Source organism: Schistocerca serialis, chromosome 3, assembly GCF_023864345.2.
Source record: "Schistocerca serialis cubense isolate TAMUIC-IGC-003099 chromosome 3, iqSchSeri2.2, whole genome shotgun sequence".
Classification (NCBI taxonomy): Eukaryota; Metazoa; Arthropoda; class Insecta; order Orthoptera; family Acrididae; genus Schistocerca; species Schistocerca serialis.
The window spans coordinates 821,655,055-821,679,118 of NC_064640.1; the positions used below are offsets into that span (position 1 = coordinate 821,655,055).

A 24,064-nucleotide genomic window follows, 5' to 3' on the forward strand; every position below is an offset into this window, starting at 1 on the left:
TACTGCAACCTACATTCTTAACACTATATAGAGTATAGAAATTAATAACTCATATAACTAACACAAGGAACACACACAAGTAGAATATACATTAATCACAGCGAACTTCACTGCACTACTAGGATTCAAATGTCACTGCACTACTGGGATTCCAATACAATTCTAGCATTTTCTGGCATTAGCACCACCCCCCCCCCCCCCCCCCCAAATTGAGAGTTGAAATAATGGTAACGATGATTGTAATGGCTCAACAGCATCCAAGGGAAATATCTGTAGAGTTTTAAGTGGGCAGTACCAGTGCATATTGTAATGACCACATTGGTCGACTGCCGAGGTCCCTGTCAGTGATGGGTAGATCAAGGTCAGAAGGTCATTATTAGTCACCCAGGTCAGGGTGAGCAGCTGTGAGGTGAGTGGATACCTGGCAGATTCCTTTTGGGATGTTACGAAAACAGTACTGACAACGTTAACATTTGTTATTCAGAGAACAACAGTAGTCGGGACTTTGCTCCAGGCCAATAGTGCTTGTAGGTCGAGCAGTACGCGCCCAGTCGAGGGATGCTATTGTCAGCTCATGGCCAGTATTGTCGTGGTGATTGATGTCAGAAGCAGCAGGTCATTCTCCTGCTTATCTGCTGCACTGCCTAGTTGTAGCAGAACATCTCGGCACAGGGTTCGCAGAGGCGTACCAGACCACGTTGCGGCTCCCAAAACAGGAGATGCAACCCCCAGCATTGGAGTCTGCCAACAGAAGCAGAAGTGGGTAACAGGAAGCCCACTTACCCTTGCAATGGTGGAAGTCTGGCTGCAAGTCTCCACGCTCATACTGTAGGGCACCAGGAAACCCGCCGGAAGAGAGGCACTAATATTGTTACATCAGACACGGCACGAATAGTGGCACTGTGACTAGCAGTAGTAAGAGTTCCCAGGATGGGATTTGTGATTCTGTAGAAGCTTGCAGACTGTTAGATGAGTAGACAGCAGATCAACATAGGTTGCTCTTCGTAGCTGGGTGTCAGTAGACTTAGCATGTCTGGGAACATCTGAGAATAGGGATCCGATACAGGGGCGGTGAAGTGACTACGAGAGTCTGCTGGTCACTTCAGACAGTGGCACCCCAAGCCTAGAAAAGGCAACAAACCGTAGTAGCCTCACACCACTTTCGACTGGTGATAAATAAATTCGTTCTGCCGTTCTTGTTTTGTCATCTCCTGAAGGAACATAACCAGAGAGGTAATATTAACCAACTTCACTCTTTGGAGGCACTGGCTAACATCTTCTGCTTTGTCAGATCCCTGAATGAATGTTCTTACATTCTGAACAAGTTTTTTTTTTCTTCATAGTTTGTGATCAACAGAGTGCTGCCACGTCTCTCCATATGTTGTCGTTTTACAGAATTGGCGTCAGACTAGGGCATTGCTTAACACTCATGCTTTCTATGGCTTCTTGCAATACCAGGGAAGGTGTCTTAATTTTTACCTGGCTACACCAAGTACAATATTTTGTGGTGCCACACACCCCTCTCCTTTAAAAAGTATGCCCCAGATTTTGTTTAAAGTGCTTCTGTAACTCTTGATATATATTCACAAAATGACCTTTGTATATGGGACACTTTGTTTCTTCCTTATTCTAGTCTGGTCTAAATCACAAGTTCATTGACAATATTCTTAATGGTGAAACGTCTTAACTAAGGTCAGTCCTCTGGACAATCTTGTGCCCCCACGAAAATGTCTTCCCACTGAGTTATTTAAAAACTAGTACAATCATGTGATCCCTTTCTCGCATCTTAACACTTTCTCTCAAACATTTTACAATTAGCAATCACACTTATTCCTTGTCATTTAAAAAGTAGGTTGTACTTCTATCTTACTTGGGTAATCCTTAATTGCTACCAGTTATCCAGTAGATTGGTGTTTGATGTACTTCTCAGTTCAAGGTTGGTGTTTAGGTTTCTATTTAAGGTAGATATAGAGAACAGAAAATGCTGTCAGAATCAATACAACACTAGAAACTGATGTAGTTAAAACACTGTGGTGTTGCTTATTGCGATGCTCCCATACATACTGTGCCATGTGTTCAGTGGCTGTCTGTCCCCCTTGTGATGCTGTCAACTCATCTAATGAATTGAGGAGATCCTGGGTGTTTCATTCAGAAAGGTTAGGTTCTTAGTAGTCAACATGTCTGGCTGTATCTCCAGCCAATACAATAAATGCTGGGTCAGATTTCTCATCGTTATTCCAGTGATAGTAGCTGGAAGCCGAAACATTGTCCCTGCTACGTACCATTGACTAGCATTCCGTCCTCCTGTAACTCTAACCTTGTGATTCCCTTCGGCCTTTCTTGCTCTTAGCAGTTCACTGTTGCCACCTGTGGGGGAAAATACATAGTGAACCTAATTTTGGAAAATATGGGTGCAATGTTAGTCCTCCCTTCTGACATCTGGCTACTTCTGGCTCCTCTGAAAGTAGTTGTGTTTCACATGCCAGCACACTAGCCTGAACCCACCTCTTCAGACATACTGTAACGTTCCCTCTTCGGCACGATCGTATGCCAACATCAGTACGTAGGTTTCCTTCCGGTCTAAGACTAGTGACACTTCCTCTGCTTTACCAATACAAATTGTCCTATGGCTCTCCATTTCAATGAGCGCAGATGAACCGTGTATCCCCACTCAACAGTGGGAACTACACTGATATTTGAACTGTTACCCCATCCTTGTTAATCTCACCAATGCTCGTCGTGCTAAGTCCGTTACCTAATATAACTGTTCTCTCTGTCTCTCGTACAAAAGTCATAACCGCTGGTATTCTCCCTGTATTTTTGTTAATACTCCTTTTTCTGCTTCCCAATGCAATTACACAAATGTTTCCTGCAGTCTTTGTATTTTGTTCCTTATCTCTTGTGCATCACGTCTCAACTTCAGTGGCAAGAGGTTAAAACTCTTGTTTTGAATTGTCAGTTTTGTAATGTGTCCACTACACCTCCCGTGAAGGGATGTGGAATCACGAGGGTTATTGCACCCGTTTGAATGTTTGTGAAGGAAGCCCCAAAACACAATGCGCCCCCACCCACCCCCCAGGAGTGTCGTCATTCTTTGGCGAGTTCATGCTTGGCTACCACGAAGCCCCAGCCTTTGCAGCATCTTTTCCCTTTCGTGCTGCACGTCTATCCTCTTGCTATTCTTTTTCCCCTCCCTTGCGGAGCATGTACGGGATAATTTTGGGAATGTATCCTGCATTTTCAGTAGCCTGATATCATAACAGTCATTCCACTGTGTTTTTTCCCCATTCTCCTATCTTTCCTCCACTTCAGTGTTTGAGAATCCTCTTTTTCTTCTTCTTCCTCTCTGCGCTCTCCTGAAGGCTGGCCCATGCATCTGATGCATAACAGATGACTGGCTAATGTGTAATTCCCATCCCCGGGTCGACAGGTAGGGTTCACACCTATCCCTTGGTACAGGCCGGGCACAGGGAGGGTTGATAGCCTGAGCTGTCACCATCCCAAATTGCCAATTGGTCCCTCTGTCAGGCATTTGGGAGGTGTGAACAATCACCTAAGGTGGACGTGCCCCCCCTCTGAGGAGGGCCACCACAATTGGAAGGAGCGTGCCATCAGAGACGCTGGCAATCGTGGGGTATTTCCTTCAGTTAGCCAACGTCATCATCTCAGTACACAAAACATAAACTGAAAGAATCTAACGATTCAATGACCCTCCCAGCTGCACTGCAGTTCCTTGTGGTTTCGTGTACTGAAGACGTCAGTCTTTTGCAACGATTAATTCAGTCATTATTGAGAAAGGTATTGATGCAACCACTGGCTCTGTAAAATCCTGCTCTCGTTTACATAGAGGCACTGTACTTTTGGAGACTACTTGTGATTGTTAAGCACAACTGTGACGAGGCCCGTGGAACACTGAATTCTTCGTTGGTGTTATTTACAGTAGGCTGATCGATGGTCTGTCTGAGGCAGAAATCCAAACTTATCTCTTTGATTAAGGCTTCATTGAAGTCCATTGGGTGACACTCGACTGTCCGGTCGACACCTGGCCAAATGTTTAACCTGTGGTATGGATGCTCACAATAACAAGTGTCTGCCTCCTCCTCCTCCTCCTCCTCCTCCTCGCTGTATCATTCCATGGCTACCACGCAGCCTCCTTCCTTGATTGTTCCACGTATCTTGATGAGTGGGCTGTCCAGGAGATCTGGGTGATGGAAAAAGTACCTTACCCAGTCAGTCGTAAGTTATTGGCTAGTCAGAAACCCTGCATTTTACCATCCGGCAGTTAACGATACCATTCCTGCTGCATCTCGTTCCACAAAAGATGTTGTAAAATCGCCCTCTCATGGTAGCATCCCAATCTCTTTCTGCTCCAACTGTGCAACCGGCCACCAAATTTTCACCTCACTCGGCGAAATCACCTGTTCCACAACCAGCAGGCTGGAAAGAACAGAAGGAATACTCCTACAAAGACTTTTCACGTCCCTCCAGCCAACAAACACCTGAATCATCATCTGCCAACCACAAAGACTCCAAGAAGTAAAACAGAGGCAAACGGTCTTCTCCTTCGCCTGCATGGAGATCCTCATCAATGGTTTCACCATGTGGTACCCTCACATGGCTGACCTCCGTGTCACCAGTGCGCAACACCAAATGTTTTTCTGCCCTGGACTCCACAGAGTGACTGTGGGAGAATGTCGATGCCTCTGTAGATCTCGTGGAGCAAGATCCTCCAGCCTCTGCGCCATTCCCTGTAGCAGAGTATCTTCGAAGGCTGGCACTTGGCAGCTGCCTAGGTGACACCCCTTCACTTTTTCTCCCCTCCCCTTTCCCCGTTAAGACCTCTCATCCAGTGGAACATTCATGGCCTTAGATCCAACAAGTAGGAATTATGGATGCTCTTGGAATAGCATTGTCTTCTTATTCTGTGCTTCCAGGAAACAAAATTGTGTCCTCACAATCACTTTGACCTTCTGCATTTCTATCTGGTCCACTTTGACCTCCCCCATGAGGATGGCATTCCATCTCGTAGGAGAGTCATGCTGCTCATCTGGGATGACCTTCATAGTCACATCGTCTCCCTGAACTCCTAGCTGCAAGCTGTTGCAGTCCGCATTTTCCTTCCTTGCTTCACCTTTTCCCTTCGTACTGTTTACATTCCTCCATCTTTCGGTGTCACCAGGGCAGACTACCTCCAGCTGATTGGGCAACTCCCTCACCCCTTTTTGCTGCTCGATGACTTTAATGCACATCATCACCTTTGGGGCTCTTTGCAAACCTGTCCTTGACATGCCATCTTGGCTGACCTCAATTAACTCAACCTCATCTGCCTTAATGCTGGAACACCCATGTTCCTGTCAGACTCGACACCCACTGATTCCCATTTGGACCTCTTATTCCGCACTGCCCAGTTTGCCCGTAGCCTCGTGTGGTCTATTCTCTGTGATAAATACTTGAGTGACCATTTACTACTGTGCACTATCCATTTGCTGACTCCTACACACTCCCCCCCACCCGCCCCCCCTCCCCCCCCCCCCCCAATGTGCAAACCAAAATGGCTGCTTTCTAAAGCCGACTGGCGGCTTTACTCCTCCGTAGCGACCTTTGGCAAACAACTTTTCCACAATTGTGATGACCAGGTAGAATCCCTTGCCAAAGTTATCCTAACCACCACAAAATATTCCATTCCTCGCACCTCGTCTTCACCACACGATGTCCCTGTCCCATGGTTGACTGAGGTATACTGTGATCCAATTCGCACACGGAGACATGGACTCCTCGTTTTTGACCATCATCCTATGATGCAGAACTGTAATTGTTATAAACACTTGCATGTGCAGTGTTGTCGTGTTCTTTGGGATGGCAAAAAAGACAGCTGAATACTAGATCTTTTAACAGTTCCACTCCCTCTTCCATCGTGTGGGCCAAACTCAGGCGGCTCTCTGGGACCAAGGTCCATTCCCCAGTTTCCGTCCTGACCATAGCAGATGATGATGTAGTGGATCCTATCGCTATCTTCCAACACCACTATTTTGCGGAGGTGTTGAGCTCCACCCACTGTCACCCTGCCTCCATCCATCGGAAACGAGGGGATGAGGCTCAGGTGATACCCTTCTCTTCCCAGAATTGAGTGTTACAACACTGCTTTTACTATGAGGGAGCTAAATCATGTTCACATTTCATCCCACTCCTCCACCCCAGGGCTGGACGATGTTCACCTTTCTATTTTGGGCAACCACTTTCTCCTTCATATGTACAATCGTATCTGGACAGTGGGCATGTTTCCCAGATGCTTACGTGAAGCCACTGTCATACACGTACCTAAGCCCAGTTAGGACAGACGCCTTCCTTCTCTCTATTGCCCTATTTCTCTCACCAGCTTTGTTTGCAATGTGATGGATTGTATGAGTCATGACAGGCTGGTATGGTGGCTTGAGTCTCGCAATTTACTAACCACTGTACAATGTGGATTTTGAGCACGCCGTTCTGCAATGGGTGCTCAGTGGGGCCAACTGGACACTTCATAGCCAGTTGGCCCAGTTCGAACACTGTGCGGATGTTGAGGCGTGGGTGGATCATATTACAAAAATGGTCCACCATGCCACTGCAGCATCCATTCCACAGTCCACAGGCCACCGGAAGAGGCAACCTGTCCCTTGGTGGAGTGCCGAATGATGCTCTGCAATCAGGACCAGGCGTGCGGCTCTGCGCCAGTTCCAGTGTCGGCCGACTGCTGAGAATCTTGCAACCTTTCAGGTGGCGAGGGCAAAATGTCGCCGCATTATTAGAGAGAGCAAGACGAGGTGGTGGCAACAGTGCCTGAACGCCATTAATCGTTCCACCAAATGTTCGATTGTGTGGGAGACCATCAGGAGAATTTCTGGGAGAGGAGGGAGGTGACCCATGGCTGCTGTAATGAATAATGGCACTCTCCACACGGATCCACGAGACATTGCCCACGCTATGGCAGCGTATTTTGCCACGGTTACTGCAACAGCCAGTCAGGATCCGGGTTTCCAGTGCCATAGAGCGTTTGCTGAGAGGTATACTCTGGACTTCCAGTCCACTTCTAATGAAATTTACAATTGCCCATTTTCCATGTGGGAGTTGGATTCTGCATTATCGTGACACATCACCTGGTCACGACAGGATTCATTACAGTATGCTACGGCACCTCACAAGGCGCAACAAAGAAATTCTCCTCGCACTTTTTAATGCCATTTGGGCGTCATGTCACTTTCCTGACTCGTGGCATGAGGCAGTTTTAATTCCCTTTTTAAAACCTGGAAAGACCGCACGAGCCCAAGTAGGTACCATAGTGTTGCCCTCACTAGTTGCACAAGAAAGACCTGGGAGTGGATGGTCAACCGGCGCCTTGTCTGGATGTTAGAATCCCGGCAAGTCCTTAGTCGCTTTCAATGTGGGTTCAGGAGGGTTTGTTCCACCTTCGATAACCTTGCCCTCCTGGAGGCGGCTATACAGCAAGTTTTCCACCACCATCACCACCTTCTAGGTGCATTTTTTGACATCGAGAAGGCCTACGATACCACTTGGAGCGTCTCATCCTGGAGCAGCTTCATGAATGGGATTTTCGTGGTTGTCTTCCTCTTTTTATTCAGTCTTTCCTCTCGCCACGATATTTTAGATACCAAATTGGTGACTCCTGTTTGACTGCTTTGAGCAGGAGAACGGTGTCCCTCAGGGTAGTGTTTTAAGTGTGACTGTATTTGCCATCACTACTAATAGCATTACCTCCATAGTGAAAAGTCCTGTCCAGTGTTCCTTGTTTGTGGATGATTTCTCTTTGTTTTGCTCTTCTTCAAGCCTTGCAACAACAACGCATCAGTTGCAACTTACTCTTAGACATTTGGATGACTGGGCACAGAAGAGTGGTTTTAAGTTTTCCACTGAGAAGTCCACATGTGTTCTTTTTCACCGTTCTCGTTCATTTGTAACCTTTTACTGAGTTGAGGATGAGGGACACTGTCCTTGCTTTTAAAGACACAGTGAGATTTGTGGGGCCCATTTTTTGCTCGAAGTTTACACGGTTACCTCATCTTAAAGACCTAAAACGACTGTCACTTAGGCTTTAAGTATTTTAAAATATCTTAGCCACAGTACATGGGTAGCCGACAGGACTTGTCTGCTCCAGTTTTACAGGGCGTTTGTGCTATCTCAGCTCGATTATGGGTGCATGGTGTATGGGTCTTAGAGGCCTTCTTACTTAAAGATGTTGAACGTTGTGCACCATGAAGGGCTTCGGTTGGCCACTGGGGCATTCAGAAGTAGCCCCATACCAAGCCTCTGTGCAGAGGCTGGTGAACCACCACTTCATATGCGGTGGCGGCTACTTATGGTGCGCCAGGCGTGTAAAACTTTGTCCACACCATACACACCTGCATACCATACCATTGCTCAGCTTCCTCTGGCACGGCTATTTCATAACCGGCAACGAGCGATGCGGCCCTAGGGGATTCACGCACAGGATTGCCTCTCTGCGATGGATATGGCTTGTCTTCATGTTTTCCGTCACGGTTGGAGCAGATTTCCACCTTGACTCCTCCGGAGACCCAGACTTATTTTAGATTTGACTAATTTTAAGAAAGATAGTACACCAGATTTTACATTCCAATCTCTGTTTTTTGACATTTTAGGTGTGCGTCACGGTTTTACCGTCATTTACACTGATGGCTCCAAACAGGAGACTTTCATTGGCTGTTCTGTAATGTTACCTGATATGTTACCCGGATTCGCCTCCCTGATGAATATACTGTTTTCGCAGCGGAGCTCCATGCGATCCTGAAGGCAATAGAGTGGATGGATCATGTTCGGGGCAATCGATTTCTCCTCTGCTCTGATTCTCTTAGTGCCTTACAATCACTGCAGAATCTGTACCCAACTGAGGAGATGGTTCAGCTGATATATGACCAACTGTACTTGCTCCAACGGCAGGGTAAGGAGGTGTCCTTCTGCTGGGTGCCTGGTCATGTAGGAATATGGGCCAATCGGGCTGCCAAGTAGGCCTGCAGAGAGCAGTCAGTCATTTCTGCACTCCACAAGAACTGCGTGGAGTTGTGAGAGGAAGAATTGCTGGCGGTGACTGCCAATAAACTGCTGTTGGTGAAGTCAACAACTCGGCTGTGGTGTTCATCCTGCCGGTTGCTGAGGTGGGAAGAAGTGACCCTCATGCGTCTTCGGATTGGGCACTGTCCTCTCACACGTAGCTTTCTATTACGGGGGGGGGGGGGGGGGGGGGAGGGAGGGGAGGGGAGGGGAGGGGAGGATCCCCCGTTTTGTGATGCTTGTGGTGCGCACATCTCTGTCTGGCACGTTTTAACAGACTGCATTTCATACTGTGATGCAAGGGCAGAAGCACAAGTTGATGGGGATCTGCCCTGTGTTTTAGCTAATGATGAGATGTATGTGTCTAGGATTTTAAAGTTTTGTGAGGTGTCTGGACTCTGGTCTAAACTTCTAGGCTGGAGGTTTTTGTGTCTTGCAAAGTGGCTGGCTCCTCCCTTTTTTCCTTGTGGTCAGCTAGCCACTCCCATCTGCTATATTGTTTTAGGTCCCTCTACCACTTTCTTCCTGTGTTGTCCAAGTTTCACTGCTGACAGCATGCTTCATCCCACACTTCGGTGTGGGTAGGCACATATTTTTCCAAGCTTGTTAACTGTATTTTACGTTCTGTTTTATCTTACTATTCTGAGTATTTTCTTGGCACCCATCTTAATCTGTTACTGGGAGCGGGCGCTGAAGACCTTGCTGTCGTGCACCCAAGCAACCCACTACATACTGTACATACATGCTCTCCTCAGCAGGTATGCATGCCGTTTGTCTGCCGTGCCTGGCTACTCATCCTATGCCTCCTCCTTTGACCGTCAGTATGGTGCATGTCCCTCTTCTCTGTTATCTCCTGGAGTTTGCTTTCGGTTATTGCACCAGCAGATTAACTTAAAACTACCTGCCACTTTTCCTTTGGGTGTGAACCCTTCACCACCTTGGCTTCGTGCAGCGGCTCACGTTCACCTTTTACTTCATTTGATTCATAAGGAGACTACTCCAGACTCGCTCTATCCCCATAAGATTTTTCGATCTTCGTACGGAACATCGCTGTAGTACCTTTTTGAATGCTGATGGCTCTCCGACTGACCATAGTATTGGGTGTGCTTTCGTTATTTCCACAGAGCATTTTTGGTGTCAGCTTTTGGAAGACTGCTCAGTATTTACAGCAGAGCGGTACCCTGTATCAGGCCACATCATACATCCAGTGACACAGGCTGTTCGATTGTGTCATTTGCTGTGACTCTATACCCTCAGAGCCTGTGTGTGATGCACATCATCCATCCCTTAGTGCAGTGGGTCCAGGAAAGCTTTCACTTCCTCACTTTTGATGGGGCCACAGTGATGTTTATGTGGGTTCCTGGTCACATTGGTCTGATGCGAAACGAGGCTGCTGATGCTGCTGCCAAGGTTGCAGTCCTCCTACCTCAGCCAGCTAGTTCTTCCATTCCTTCCGATGATCTGCTTATCGCCATCTGTCAGCAAGTGGTGTCACTTTGGCATCACCACTAGTCTTCCCTTCACACTAATAAGCTGCAGGGAATTAAACCTCTCCCAGTATCTTGGACAACCTTCTTTTGGCCCCCTTGCCATGAGGAGATCATTTTAGCTAAGTTGAGTGTTGGGCACTGTCTTTTTAGCCATCATTTGTTAAGTGGTGTTTCCCACCACTTTCTTAATGCTCATTGTCATCAACGTTTAACTGTTCGGCATTTCCTTATGGGATGCCCTTTTTTAACCACTTAAGTTGTACTGTATGTTTGCTGTCCAATTTATCGGCCATTTTAGTGAACAGTGAGAGAGCTGTTGACCGTGTTTGGCTTTTTATCCGTTGTAGCAGTATGGCGAAAGATATTTAATCTTTAGTTCAGGACCTCCATTGTCTTTATGGCTGTTTCTCCAAGAGAGGCTGTCCGTTGATTGTAGTTGCTTTTAACTCCTTTCTCATCTTTGTGTTCTACTGTTCTGATATGGATGCATATGACCTTAGTTGTTTTAATGTCTTAAAACAAAACAAAACAAAACAATCATTGTTACTCCTCATTGTGATCTAATTGCGTAAGGCACATAATGCACACTTTGCTCATCCTTCTTCCCTTGCTTTCTTAGATTTAGTGCTCTCTACTGGCAGTGATGTCAGCACTTGCAGTAGAGCATCACAGTTCCCTTAAATGGCTTAACATGTCCATCATGAACAATGGGAGTCTTTGTTCGTAATTATAACTTTACATTAATGAGTGACTTCATTTTTATGACCTGCTATGGTCTGTGGCGTCATCAGAAATTTCATTGTTTTGTTCGTAGGTGAGCAGGGATTCATCACTAAGACCCATTGACCAATTCTGAACTGTGGTAATTGGTCTATATGTGATCCTATTTGCTATTGACTCTCTAGTGCATCTGTGTTTGCTTTCTTTACCTTCTTCCAAACATTGTGTAATGTCATTGCAAACTTCATAACTGATTCCCAGTTTTTCCAATTTTAGGCTTAATCACCACAAAAACAGAAGTCAGATTTGTACCACATATTACCTCACATGGTGATAGACCAACACTACACTGGACATCAGAATTGTAAGCTGACATGACATACAGAAGGTAAATGTACCAATCATTGTGATGGAAGTTCACAACAACTACTCAACATCTTACCAACTGTACAGTGAATGTATTCTGTTTTCCTGATAGACTGAGGGAGCCAAGGGCTAGTCCTGAGCTTGTGAGTGCTTAGTAAATGACATAGGTGCTTAATCATACTGGATATAAAATTAGTGCCCTGATTTGTAATTATTGTATCAGGAACACTAAACTTCAGCAACCAGCTTTTCACCATTGTCTTTGCCACTGTACTTGCTTTAAAATGCATACTGTAACAGTTATGAGCTTTCTTCATCTTTGATTCTATGAAACATGCTTTCCATATTTTGGGATGAGGTAGAATGGACCACAACAAGAAAAAATTGTCAGGTAAATGTGGACTCAAAAATGCATATCTTTAATAGCTTTGCTACTGTGAAAGACATCTTTTCTACTGAAGAAGGGTTCATAGCTCTTAAGGTATGCATTTTAGAGTCTATGTTTAGTACACAATTTTTTCTTGGTTTGGTCCATACTACCCCCTACCAAAATATGGAAAGCAAAGAGCTCACGGTAGAAGAGATTTGGTTCACAGTATCGAATATGAGGTGTTCATAGCTCTTACGACATGCTTTTTGGAGTCCATCTTTACCAGATTTTTTCGCTTCGAATGATCGTTCCTGTAATATCCTTGAATATAGACCATTCTTAATGAAATACCATGTATAAGGTCATATGATAGTCATTAATCATTTCAAGCGCAGTTGGCACCACACTGGGGCTGTATTTCATATTCCTACACAACAGGCCATAGTGCTTTGTGGACTGCAGCTGTGCCCTAAATACTTGAAATCAAATCTTCCTTCTTGGGCTCTCAGAATTCTGTTTTTCTTTCCTGATTGGTATATGCCTTCATAGTTAAATTCACTTGATTTCAGAGCACAATACGTTAACATACTTGGAGCCTCTTGTGGTCCCAGCAATCACTTCAACACACCATGGTCTGTCACAACTTTAAACTTTTTCGTGTACGAATAACAATGGAAATACGTAATAGCATAAATAACAGCCAACATTTCCATCTCTGTGGTTGAATAGTTCAGTTCTACTTATTCATCTGTATCAATGTACTGTATATTCTGTCAGGTGTTCCTTGCCATCTACATCCTAACTGGGAATATATTCAATCACCTGACTGTTCATGTCTATTTATTTTATTTATTTATTTATTTACAATACAGGTTCTGTAGGACCAAATTGGGGAGCAAATCTCCAAGGTCATGGAACGTGTCAGTACATGAAATTAAAACATAAAAGTTATAACAGATAAAAGTAAATGTTTATGAACCCGAAAGTCAGTCAGTCCATAAGTTTAAGTAAATGCAATCAACCATACAAAAAGTATCAACTTAACTTTTCAAGGAACTCCTTGACAGAATAGGAGTAAGTTATGAGGAAACTCTTCGGTTTCGATTTGAAAGAGTTTTGAATTTTTGTGGTAGCTTATTGAAAATGGATGCAGCAGTATACTGCACACCCTTCTGCACAACAGTTATGGAAGTCTGATCCAAATGCAGGTTTGATTTCTGGCAAGTATTAACTGAGTGAAAGCTATTTATTCTTGGGAATAAGCTAATATTGTTAACAAGAAATGACTTTAAGGAATATATGTATTGAGAGGCCAATGTCAAAATACCCAGACTCGTGAACAGGGTTCGACAAGAGGTTCATGAACCTACACCACTTATTGCCTGAACTGCCTCTTTCTGAGCCAAAAATATCGTTTTAGAGTGGGATGAGTTACCCCAAAATATAATACCATATGATATAAGCGAATGAAAATAAGCAAAGTAGGCTAATTTTCATGTCGAATGATCACTCACTTCAGATATCATTCGAATAGTAAAAGTGGCAGCACAAAGTCTTTGAACAAGATCCTGAACTTGGCTTTTCCACAACAGTTTACTATCTATCTGAACACCTAGAAATTTGAACTTTACAGTTTCACTAATCATATGCCCATTCTTTGCAATTAAAACATCAGGTTTTGTTGAATTGTGTGCTAGAAACTAAACACTTAGTCTTACTGTGATTTAGCGTTAGTTTATTTTCTACAAGCCACAAACTTAGGTCATGAACTGCACTATTTGAATCCCAGCCAATGTTGCACACAACATCCTTTACCACCAAGATATTCATCATACAGAAATATTCTGTAAGGATATCTGGTGGTCATCCTCAAACTTCATGAAGGCAATTGTTTAAAAATTTAGGCATCCTAACAACCTCTCTTATGAAGTTTGTTGTGAGGCATCAGGCACAATTTAAAAATAGTAGTATTGTTTGTAAGTCTAACACTTGGAACAAAAATTGCCTCCACTATTCACAACTTAACTTACTCAGCTGTAAAAATATTTGAAAATATCACCTACAAATTAAGGGTGCAGGCACATAATAAAAGTTTTAAAAACAACTGAAATAATTTCTGTTTGACAACTCCTCCTACTCAATGGATTAATTTATATAAAGTTAGTATCTGTATGTTGTTGGGTTCTACTTACCTAATTTTGTTCTAGACTAACACAGCAATATATTCAGTAATCTTACTTCTACCAGACTTGATCATGTCCGTGTAATTTTTTTTTTTAAATAAAAAGTCTTGATCATTTAAAATGAAGCAGATTTTAGCCACCAAATATTAAAATGAAGATGTAACTTGATACATTGTTAATGAAATGAGCATATAGTCTCTAGTATCTATCTTGGAATAACTAAAAACCTGTAACTTTGACTACTTCCAGAATTCACTGAACATACACTCACTCGAACAGAAACAACTACTGAAATTCACCAAAACAGGTAAAACAGGTAAGCAAGTTCCCAAAATGTCTCCTTAATACCTTGGTATGACAAACTGTAAGATGTAAACAAACTCTAGTCAACACATATCTGTCAGATTTAAAGCTCTCGTGCTTTCTTTAGTACTGCTCATGCTCATGCTTATGCTCGCTTTACCAATAATACCACAACAATGATAAGGAAACAGATCAGCCACTCACATTAGTATGGGGTTTATATTGTTTTCTAGATCTTTCCACCATGTTGGGATTCAGGTGACGCCATCAACTCCATTAAAAAATTTAGGACACTTGTGGATCTCCACTGCTTTCTTGATAAATGAATCCCAGTAACACAAGGTGTGTGCCAGGATTTCAGTGTTGTCAAATAATAATTTGTGTGTGTTGGTAACACCATGCTTTGCAATGAATGGTTTCTCACAACGTCTTAGTTATACATTTTGGAGTGTTTCTTGCACTGTTCATTAATAATGTGATTACACTGTTGTAATAATTCACTCCAAACTCACATGATATATTGTAAACCACATGCCTCAAAGACCTAGGACATCTTACTAGGTACAATCCATATTTTTAGAAACTGGATTAAAGATGGGTTATTTTTAAGTATAGTTTTCACTTCACCTCTCACTTCGGTGAGATGGCTTTACATTCCAGACTTAGGACTTTGTCAATCTCAGTTTATAAGATACACATCAAATTAATTTGGTAAAGATTTCAATATTATATTTTTGACTAATTTACAGCAAAAATAACATTAATAAACTTCCAATCTGATAAAGATGTCACACTTTGCAACTAGAGCGTGGGGAAATAGTCGCAGGATCATACGTATTGTTTTCAATAGCTTGTCTTCAAATTGAGAAGCACATTGTGATCAAATTTAGTAATGGCCTGTCAGATAATGATGCACAAAAATCAACATTCAAATTAATTTTATTTACATGTCAAGTTCCATAGGACCAAACTGAGGAGAAAATCTCCCAGGTCATGGAACATGTCAGTACATGAAATTACAACATAAAAGTAATAATAGATAAAAATAAAATGTATATGAACCCAAAAAAAGTCAATCCATAAATTTAAGTAAATGCAATCTACAATACAACAAGAACTTACCCCAAAATATACCACCATATGATACAAGCGAATGAAAATAAGCAAAGTAGACTAATTTTTGTGTCGAATGATCGCTCACTTCAGATATTGTTCCAATAGTAAAAATGGCAGCATTAAGTCTTTGAACAAGATCCTAAATGTGGGCTTCCCATGACAGTTTACTATCTATCTGAGCACCTAGGAATTTTAACTGTTCAGTTTCACTAAATATGCCCACTCTGTGAAATTAAAATGTCAGGTTTTGTTGAATTGTGTGTTAGAAACTGTAAAAACTGAGTCTTACTGTGATTTGGAGTTAATTTATTTTCTACAAACCATGAACTTAGGTCAATGTTGGACACAACATCCTTTACTTCCAAGCTAGCGTCATCAGCAAACAGAAATATTTTAGAGTTACCCATAATACTAAACGGCATATCATTTATATAAATAAGGAACAGGAGTGGCACCAACACTGATCCCTGGGTCTGCCCCCACTTGACTGTACCCCACTGAGACCCCCACATCACAGCCATTCTCAACATTGTGAATAATAACCTCTTGCTGTCTGTTGCTAAAATAAGAGGTGAACCAATTGTGAGCTACTCCCCGTATTCCGTAATGGTCCAACTTCTGGAGCAGTATTTTGTGATCTACACAATCAAATGCCTTAGTTAATTTAAAATACATGCCTACTACAGTAGTACAAGTTTATATGCCAGCTAGCTCTGCAGATGACGAAGAAATTTAAGAAATGTATTACAAAATAAAAGAAATTATTCAGATAGTGAAGGGAGACGAAAATTTAATAGTCATGGGTGACTGGAATTCGGTAGTAGGAAAAGGGAGAGAAGGAAACGTAGTAGGTAAACATGGATTGGTGCTAAGAAATGAAAGAGGAAGCCGCCTGGTAGAATTTTGCACAGAGCACAACTTAATCATAGCTAACACTTGGTTCAAGAATCATAAAAGAAGGTTGTATACATGGAAGCAGCCTGGAGAAACTGACAGATTTTAGATAGATTATATAATGGTAAGACAGAGATTTAGGAACCAGGTTTTAAATTGTAAGACATTTCCAGGGGCAGATGTGGGCTCTGACCACAATCTATTGGTTATGAACTGTAGATTAAAACTGAAGAAACTGCAAAAAGTTGAGAATTTAAGGAGATGGGACCTGGATAAACTGACTAAACCAGAGGTTGCACAGAGTTTCAGGGAGAGCGTAAGAGAACAAATGGTAGGAATGGGGGAAAGAAATACAGTAGAAGAAGAATGGGTAGCTTTGAGGGATGAAGTAGTGAAGGCAGCAAAGGATCAAGTAGGTAAAAAGACGAGGGCTAGTAGAAATCCTTGGGTAACAGAAGAAATATTGAATTTAATTGATGAAAGGAGAAAATATAAAAATGCAGTAAATGAAGCAGGCAAAAAGGAATACAAACGTCTCAAAAATGAGATCGACAGGAAGTGCAAAATGGCTAAGCAGGGATGGCTAGAGGACAAATGTAAGGATGTAGAGGCTTATCTCACTAGGGGTAAGATAGATACTGCCTACAGGAAAATTAAAGAGACCTTCGGAGAAAAGAGAACCGCTTGTATGAATATCAGCAGCTCAGATCGAAACACAGTTATAAGCAAAGAAGGGAAAGCAGAAAGGTGGAAGGAGTATATGGAGGGTCTATACAAGGGCGATGTGCTTGAGGACAATATTATGGAAATGGAAGAGGATGAAAATGAAGATGAAATGGGAGATACGATACTGCGTGAAGAGTTTAACACAGCACTGAAAGACCTGAGTCGAAACAAGGCCCCGGGAGTAGACAACATTCCATTAGAACTACTGACGGCCTTGGGAGAGCCAGTCCTGACAAAACTCTACCATCTGGTGAGGAAGATGCATGAGACAGGCGAAATACCCTCAGACTTCAAGAAGAATATAATAATTCCAATCCCAAAGAAAGCAGGTGTTAACAGATGTGAAAATTACCGAACTATCAGTTTAATAAGTCACGGTTGCAAAATACTAATGCGAATTCTTTACAGACGAATGAAAAAACTAGTAGAAGCCAACCTAGGGGAAGATCAGTTTGGATTCTGTAGAAATATTGGAACACGTGAGGCAATACTGACCCTACGACTTATCTTAAAAGAAAGATTAAGGAAAGGCAAACGTACGTTTCTATCATTTGTAGACTTAGAGAAAGCTTTTGACAATGTTGACTGGAATACTCTCTTTCAAATTCTAAAGGTGGCGGGGGTAAAATATAGGGAGCGAAAGGTTATTTACAATTTGTACAGAAACCAGATGGCAGTTATAAGAGTCGAGGGGCATGAAAGGGAAGCAGTGGTTGGGAAAGGAGTGAGACAGGGTTGTAGCCTCTCCCCGATGTTATTCAATCTGTATATTGAGGAAGCAATGAAGGAAACAAAAGAAAAATTTGGAGTAGGTATTAAAATCCATGGAGAAGTAATAAAAACTTTGAGGTTCGCCGATGACATTGTAATTCTGTCACAGACAGCAAAGGACTTGGAAGAGCAGTTGAACGGAATGGATAGTGTCTTGAAAGGAGGATATAAGATGAATATCAACAAAAGCAAAATGAGGATAATGGAATGTAGTCGAATTAAGTCGGGTGATGCTGAGGGTATTAGATTAGGAAATGACACTTAAAGTAGTAAAGGAGTTTTGCTATTTGGGGAGCAAAATAACTGATGATGGTCGAAGTAGAGAGGATATGAAATGTAGACTGGCAATGGCAAGGAAAGCATTTCTGAAGAAGAGAACTTTGTTAACATCGAGTATAGATTTAAGTGTCAGGAAGTCGTTTCTGAAAGTATTTGTGTGGAGTGTAGCCATGTAAGGAAGTGAAACATGGACGATAAATAGTTTGGACAAGAAGAGAACAGAAGCTTTCGAAATGTGGTGCTACAGAAGAATGCTTATGGTTAGATGGGTAGATCACATAACTAATGAGGAGGTGTTGAATAGGATTGGGGAGAAGAGAAGTTTGTGGCACAACTTAACTAGAAGAAGGGATCGGTTGATAGGACATGTTCTTAGGCATCAAGGGATCACCAATTTAGTATTGGAGGGCAGCGTGGAGGGTAAAAATCGTAGAGGGAGACCAAGAGATGAATACACTAAGCAGATTGACAAGGATGTAGGTTGCAGTAGGTACTGGGAGATGAAGAAGCTTGCACAGGATAGAGTAGCACGGAGAGCTGCATCAAACCAGTCTCAGGACTGAAGACCACAACAACAAGAAGCAACTTCCCCACCCCACAAAGAACTCCTTGAAAAACAGCCAGCTAATCTGTATCCTGGTAAAGGAAGCCCCTGAATTGTCAAATTATTTTGTGGTACTCCAATATACCAATAATTCCAGAATCACATCTGTAAGCAGTTCACTAACTTTATCTCTAATACCTTTTATATTTTGATGAAATATGCTAATTCCTTCTCTTCTTGGAAACATGACTTCCTCTGAATATAAGCCTTTAGTTAGAGGGACTTCCTTTTAGCAGGTATACATATCAGCTGTCTTCACTCTAAAATAGGTGCAGCTTCAACATCAACTACTACAGGAATTTTTCCATGAGTGATCCTACCAACACCCACTACACTGTCGTCTATAAGCTTTGCTAGCTTCCCCTTCCCATACCTTCTGAGGTGGAGGCCATGCCTAGTGAAACATGACAGAATAAATTGTCCCTCATAGTTTGGGAATATCAGTACCTGGTTTGTTGTCAATGCTCCCTTCAATTTTTCAAATGCTGTCTAAAAGTTGACTATGGAAATTCCACACCTTTTTTCAACAAATGATTCAATAGCTTAGCAATTTCGGCAAACTCTTCAATGAATTCCCATTATTAATTACAGAACCATAAAAATGATTGAAACTGCTATGTAGTTTGTGGTGGTAAGAAAACACATTCTGCAGAAGTTAGGTGTGCGTCAATATTCACATCTTCTTCTCATTACAGTGTGTTAACTGTGCTGGATTTAGCCTCTTAAAGAATTCCTCTGACCATTGCATGTGCTCTTCCATATCCTTAGAAAATGCAGTTATGTTGTTGAGATAAAAAACAGTCTTGATTTTAATCCTCTGAGCACTCCATCGGATACTAATAGCCTCCGAGATAGCTGGCACATCCTTCAGACCAAATGGCAGCCTAAAATATTGATAGTGACTCCAAGGGACAGTAAATGTGGTCTTTGGCCGCCCTTCCAGAACCACTTCCAACAGTGATAACCACTCCTCATACACATTGTGAAGTATTTACATTGACTTAAGTTCTCTCTAATCTCCATTATATTTAGTACAGGATGTCTGTCCATCACCGCTCATGCAGCAAAATCTATGCTTTTTTGTTCCATTCTATGATTTTTTCAGGACTATTACAATGGTAGCTGCCCATGGACTGTAACTTGATTCAGTATTGCCCTCAGCCAGCAGTTGATCAATAAATTCTTCCAGTATAGGTTATAGGTGCCTAGGTATCCTGTACGGCTTCTTATACACTAGAGCATTGTTAACCGTTGGTATGGTATGGCGAGTTACCAGTATTGCAGGTAATGATTGACTGGGATTGAACAGGTTGACAAATCATATTAACAAGTCTTTCATTGTTGACTTATCTCTTCCCTCCAAATTGTTTTACCTTCTCGCATAATGCAATTGTGTTGATGGTCTGGTTGTGGCAAAGGTCCTCACACGACCTACCCAGATTATACTCGTCCATGATCTCGAAGTTTGCAATCTATAAGCTTAACTTATCAGAGCTAAAATCATCCACACTTTCCAAAACCATACAATCCCCATCTATTTCCTTCACATGTACCAGGCTTCAGTGCACAATATAGTGCAACATGTCCATCTTGTTATTGCATTCCAGTACCTCTGCAACACGCATCATCTGAAGGTCAGTACCCACCCACATTTGTAACACTGAAGTTTTCTGCATTGCTTTTTAACATGGTCCATATGTCCACAGCTGTAGCATTTCACCTTTGTGTGGAAAAAGAAACACACAACCCTTATCTTGTCCTCAGGCCACAATATTGATCTCTTCCACTTGCTTAGCAGCCATAATGGTGGCAGCAAAATCCTTCGAGTTTTCCATTGTCGCTCTCCTTGACATGTCTGCTGGAAGTCCTCTTAAAAACACATCTGATTCCTGTTCTCCTCTTCTTGTGGAGTAATTCTGTTTGCTTCTACTTTCTGTGTAAGCTCGTACAAGTTAGCATTGATTTTCCTAATTCTGCCTATGAATGCCTCTACCAACTCACTTCACTTTTGAGACAACCCATTAAGCTGTTCTCTAAAAAAGCCTTGCAGTATTCTGCTTGCGATAACGTGGTTAGTGGGCCTTCTTAAGCTGCTTAAATGTCTGTGCTTTATCCAGCACTTGATGGTACTGATGTATGCTGCTTGCATCACAACCAACTGTAATTTAGACACATCCAAGGATGTCTTGTCTGACCAACTGCCCAACCTAGCGGCAGCTTCCAGGTCATCACTGAACATTGAGACATCCTCGGTTGCCCTATCCGAAAAAGGAGTTGCTAGATTAGCTGTGACAGGATCCAGAGAAGGGATAGGTGAACTAACCAAAGCTTTTGCTTCCATTACATCCACTTGTTTATGCTCATTCTCGCTATTAAAAGTCTCCCTCTCTTTGCAAAGCTTCATTTATCTCCTTTAGCTCGGCAAACTGCCTTGCCAAGAGTTCATCCATTTCCTGGATTGTCATTGTTTCTGTTTTTGGCATTTGTGCAAACTCTTAACACACCACTCTAATGAAAGCATCAACCACAATACACACAGGCACGGTTACAAGAACAAACTACACTATTCCTTATGAAGGATAATAGCCCAGTGTTGTTCAGAACACTGATGCACTTTGTGGCCATTGCTTCGCCTTGTGCTGCACACAGCTGGCACCACTCACATGCATAGGAAGTCATTCCCAGCCAAATTACAATACTGGCACCTCACTGGTTGTAAGTAACATTCCTTATAATTACCCCTATACAACAGAATCCCAATCCCTGAAAAGGCAGCAGGTCATAGTTATCGGGCAGTGCCATTGGCTGGTGATGACTTCATTCATTTCTGGTTGTTTGGTTTAGTTGGCTCCGGAAGTAACAGTTTAGAATCGCAGACAGTCTAGTACCGGCTGTACAGCTGTTCTACATTCTGAGGCTCTGTCTCTTTTGCATTTTATGCTAAGGAAAATTCAGTAACAGGGTGTAATTTTTCAGAACTGTAAAATGCAGATATTTGGTTATGTTATCTATGTAAACCAAAGTGTGTTTGCAGAGACTGTGGTAGATGTTATAGATCTTGATAATGATCTTAAACCTACATAGATGTGTGAAAAAATACTAATATAATTTAGGTGCAAATCCCCATGTCCTGTATGGGCATCCATTGTTCAGTGTGTTTATGGTGGTGAGGTATGTGGATGCTTCAGACTTTTATTGAGAGAGAGAGAGAGAGAGAGAGAGAGAGAGAGAGAGAGAGAGAGCTGCAAAAAGGGACATAATTGAAATGTAATCATCAAATGATTCTCTTAAATTTTTTCAAATTGAGTTGATATAACAAACCAAAATCTGAACTCACTTTCAAGATGAGTGAGGTTCAAATCTCCACCTGGCCATTTTAATTTAAGTTTTCTGTGATTTCCTCTTCTCACTTCAAAGAAATGCAATAATAATTTGATTCCAGTGCCATTTCCTTCACATCTCCTCATGAGCTAATGTTCTGTTCCTAATGTTCTGGGTTGACAAAATGTTAATCTTTTATATTTCTTCCTTTTTATCTGATAAAATAAAGAAACCACATACAGAAATATGTGCATGTGTTATTCAGTTGTTTCTGCTTGGACTGTGTTATAATGAAATATGTTGTTTTAATGGTGACAGCATCTTTCAAGAACCTAGAGGACAGATGTCATGTGAGAAAATTTATGTATTCTTCTTGTTATTTTGTGTAATCCTTAATTTGGATGGTAGGATGTGGAATCAAACCTGTATACTCCCATATATAAATTAGTCAGTTCTTGTAAATAATTACTGGGTTTAATTTTTTGTGTTTTTTTTTAATCCAGAAATTGAGTAATCGTTGTTTAGTATAACATTGTTTGTAATTATATAATTTGTATTTATAAATAATGTATGAGTAATGATTACATACCTCCTGCAGGATGTGCCTCGTTTATCGCCTGGGGGGAGCTACAATGGATGTTACAGTTGTATTGTGCTGTGCAGGAATGTACACAGTGAAAGGCCATGTGTATAAAGCAAACTTCGGAGGGGACAAGTTCACAGAAATACTTGCCAACTTCCTCGCCGAAGTATTTCACCAGTGAGTTCAATTGGTCTCTGTTATTACAAGATGTCTCTCTTCTTGACACTGTGTTATTGTAATATTGTTGATAATTACCCTATGTATGATTTGTGATCAAAAAGTAATGGAAATTTTTATTTTCCTAAAGAATCTTTGTTTATTCATAATCATCAGCCTTTTCCGCTTCAAAGTAATCCCCCTCAGATATGATACACTTACGCCAGCACTTTTTCCAATCTTGGAAGTGCTTCTGAAATTCACTTTTCGTTATGATGTTCAGCTCCTTCAGTGATTCTGTTTTTATCTCATCAGGGGTGGCAAAACAACGTTCTCTCATTGTTTTCATCGACCTCAGGTATAGGAAGAAGTTGCATTTGGCCATGTTTGGTGAGTATGGTGGCTGAGGCGACATAACGTTTTTGGCTTTTGCCAAAAAATCGTGATCAAGCATTGAGATGTGAACGGGAGCATTATCGTGGTGCAATTTCCACGAGTAGTTTGCCACAGTTCTGGCAGGTTTTTTTTAGGACTGCTTCATGCAAACAGCACTTAACTTACAGGTAGTGTTCCTTATTGACTGTACAACCATAAGACAAGAACTCTTGATGCACTATCTAATTGTCATTGAAGAAAACAGTGAGAAGAACCTTGGCATGTGATCGAATTTGTTGAATTTTTTTCAGTCCTGGCTCTTCAGGCAGTTTCCATTGGGATGATTGGGTCTTGGTGTTGGTGTCATACCCGTATACCCATGTTTTGTCACCTGTTTTAATCTTATTTAGAAGTTCTGGATTGTTGTCAACTTTGTTCAGCATTTCCTGAGTGGAGTCTAGGTGGCGACGTTTTTGGTCAAACTTCCATGATTTTGGAGCAAACTTTGCTGCTGGTTCACGTTTAATTCCCAAAACACCCACAAAAAAAAAACTTGGCATGAGCCAAAGGATACGCTGACATCATCAGCAACGTCTCTGATGGTGATTTGGTGGTTTTCCAGAGCCATTTTCTTTACTACTTCCACTTTATAAGTAATGATGTGCTAGGGCATCCAGAACGGTTACTGTCTTTGTCTTCTCAACCCTCTTTGGAATGTTCATACCCCTCATAAATTCTTGTCTTACT

The 24,064-nt window shown here is 42.0% G+C and overlaps 1 protein-coding gene across 2 annotated transcripts in view; it reads left to right on the forward strand.

Moving 5' to 3' along the window:
- The window catches only part of LOC126470746 (heat shock 70 kDa protein 14-like), a 198,284-nt gene that overhangs the window by 118,825 nt on the left and 55,395 nt on the right, over positions 1-24,064 (forward strand). For both annotated transcript variants that reach the window (XM_050098752.1, XM_050098753.1), the window contains exon 5: positions 22,802-22,963. In XM_050098752.1, the coding sequence (XP_049954709.1) occupies positions 22,802-22,963 (162 nt within the window). The remainder of the gene's footprint in view (positions 1-22,801; positions 22,964-24,064) is intronic.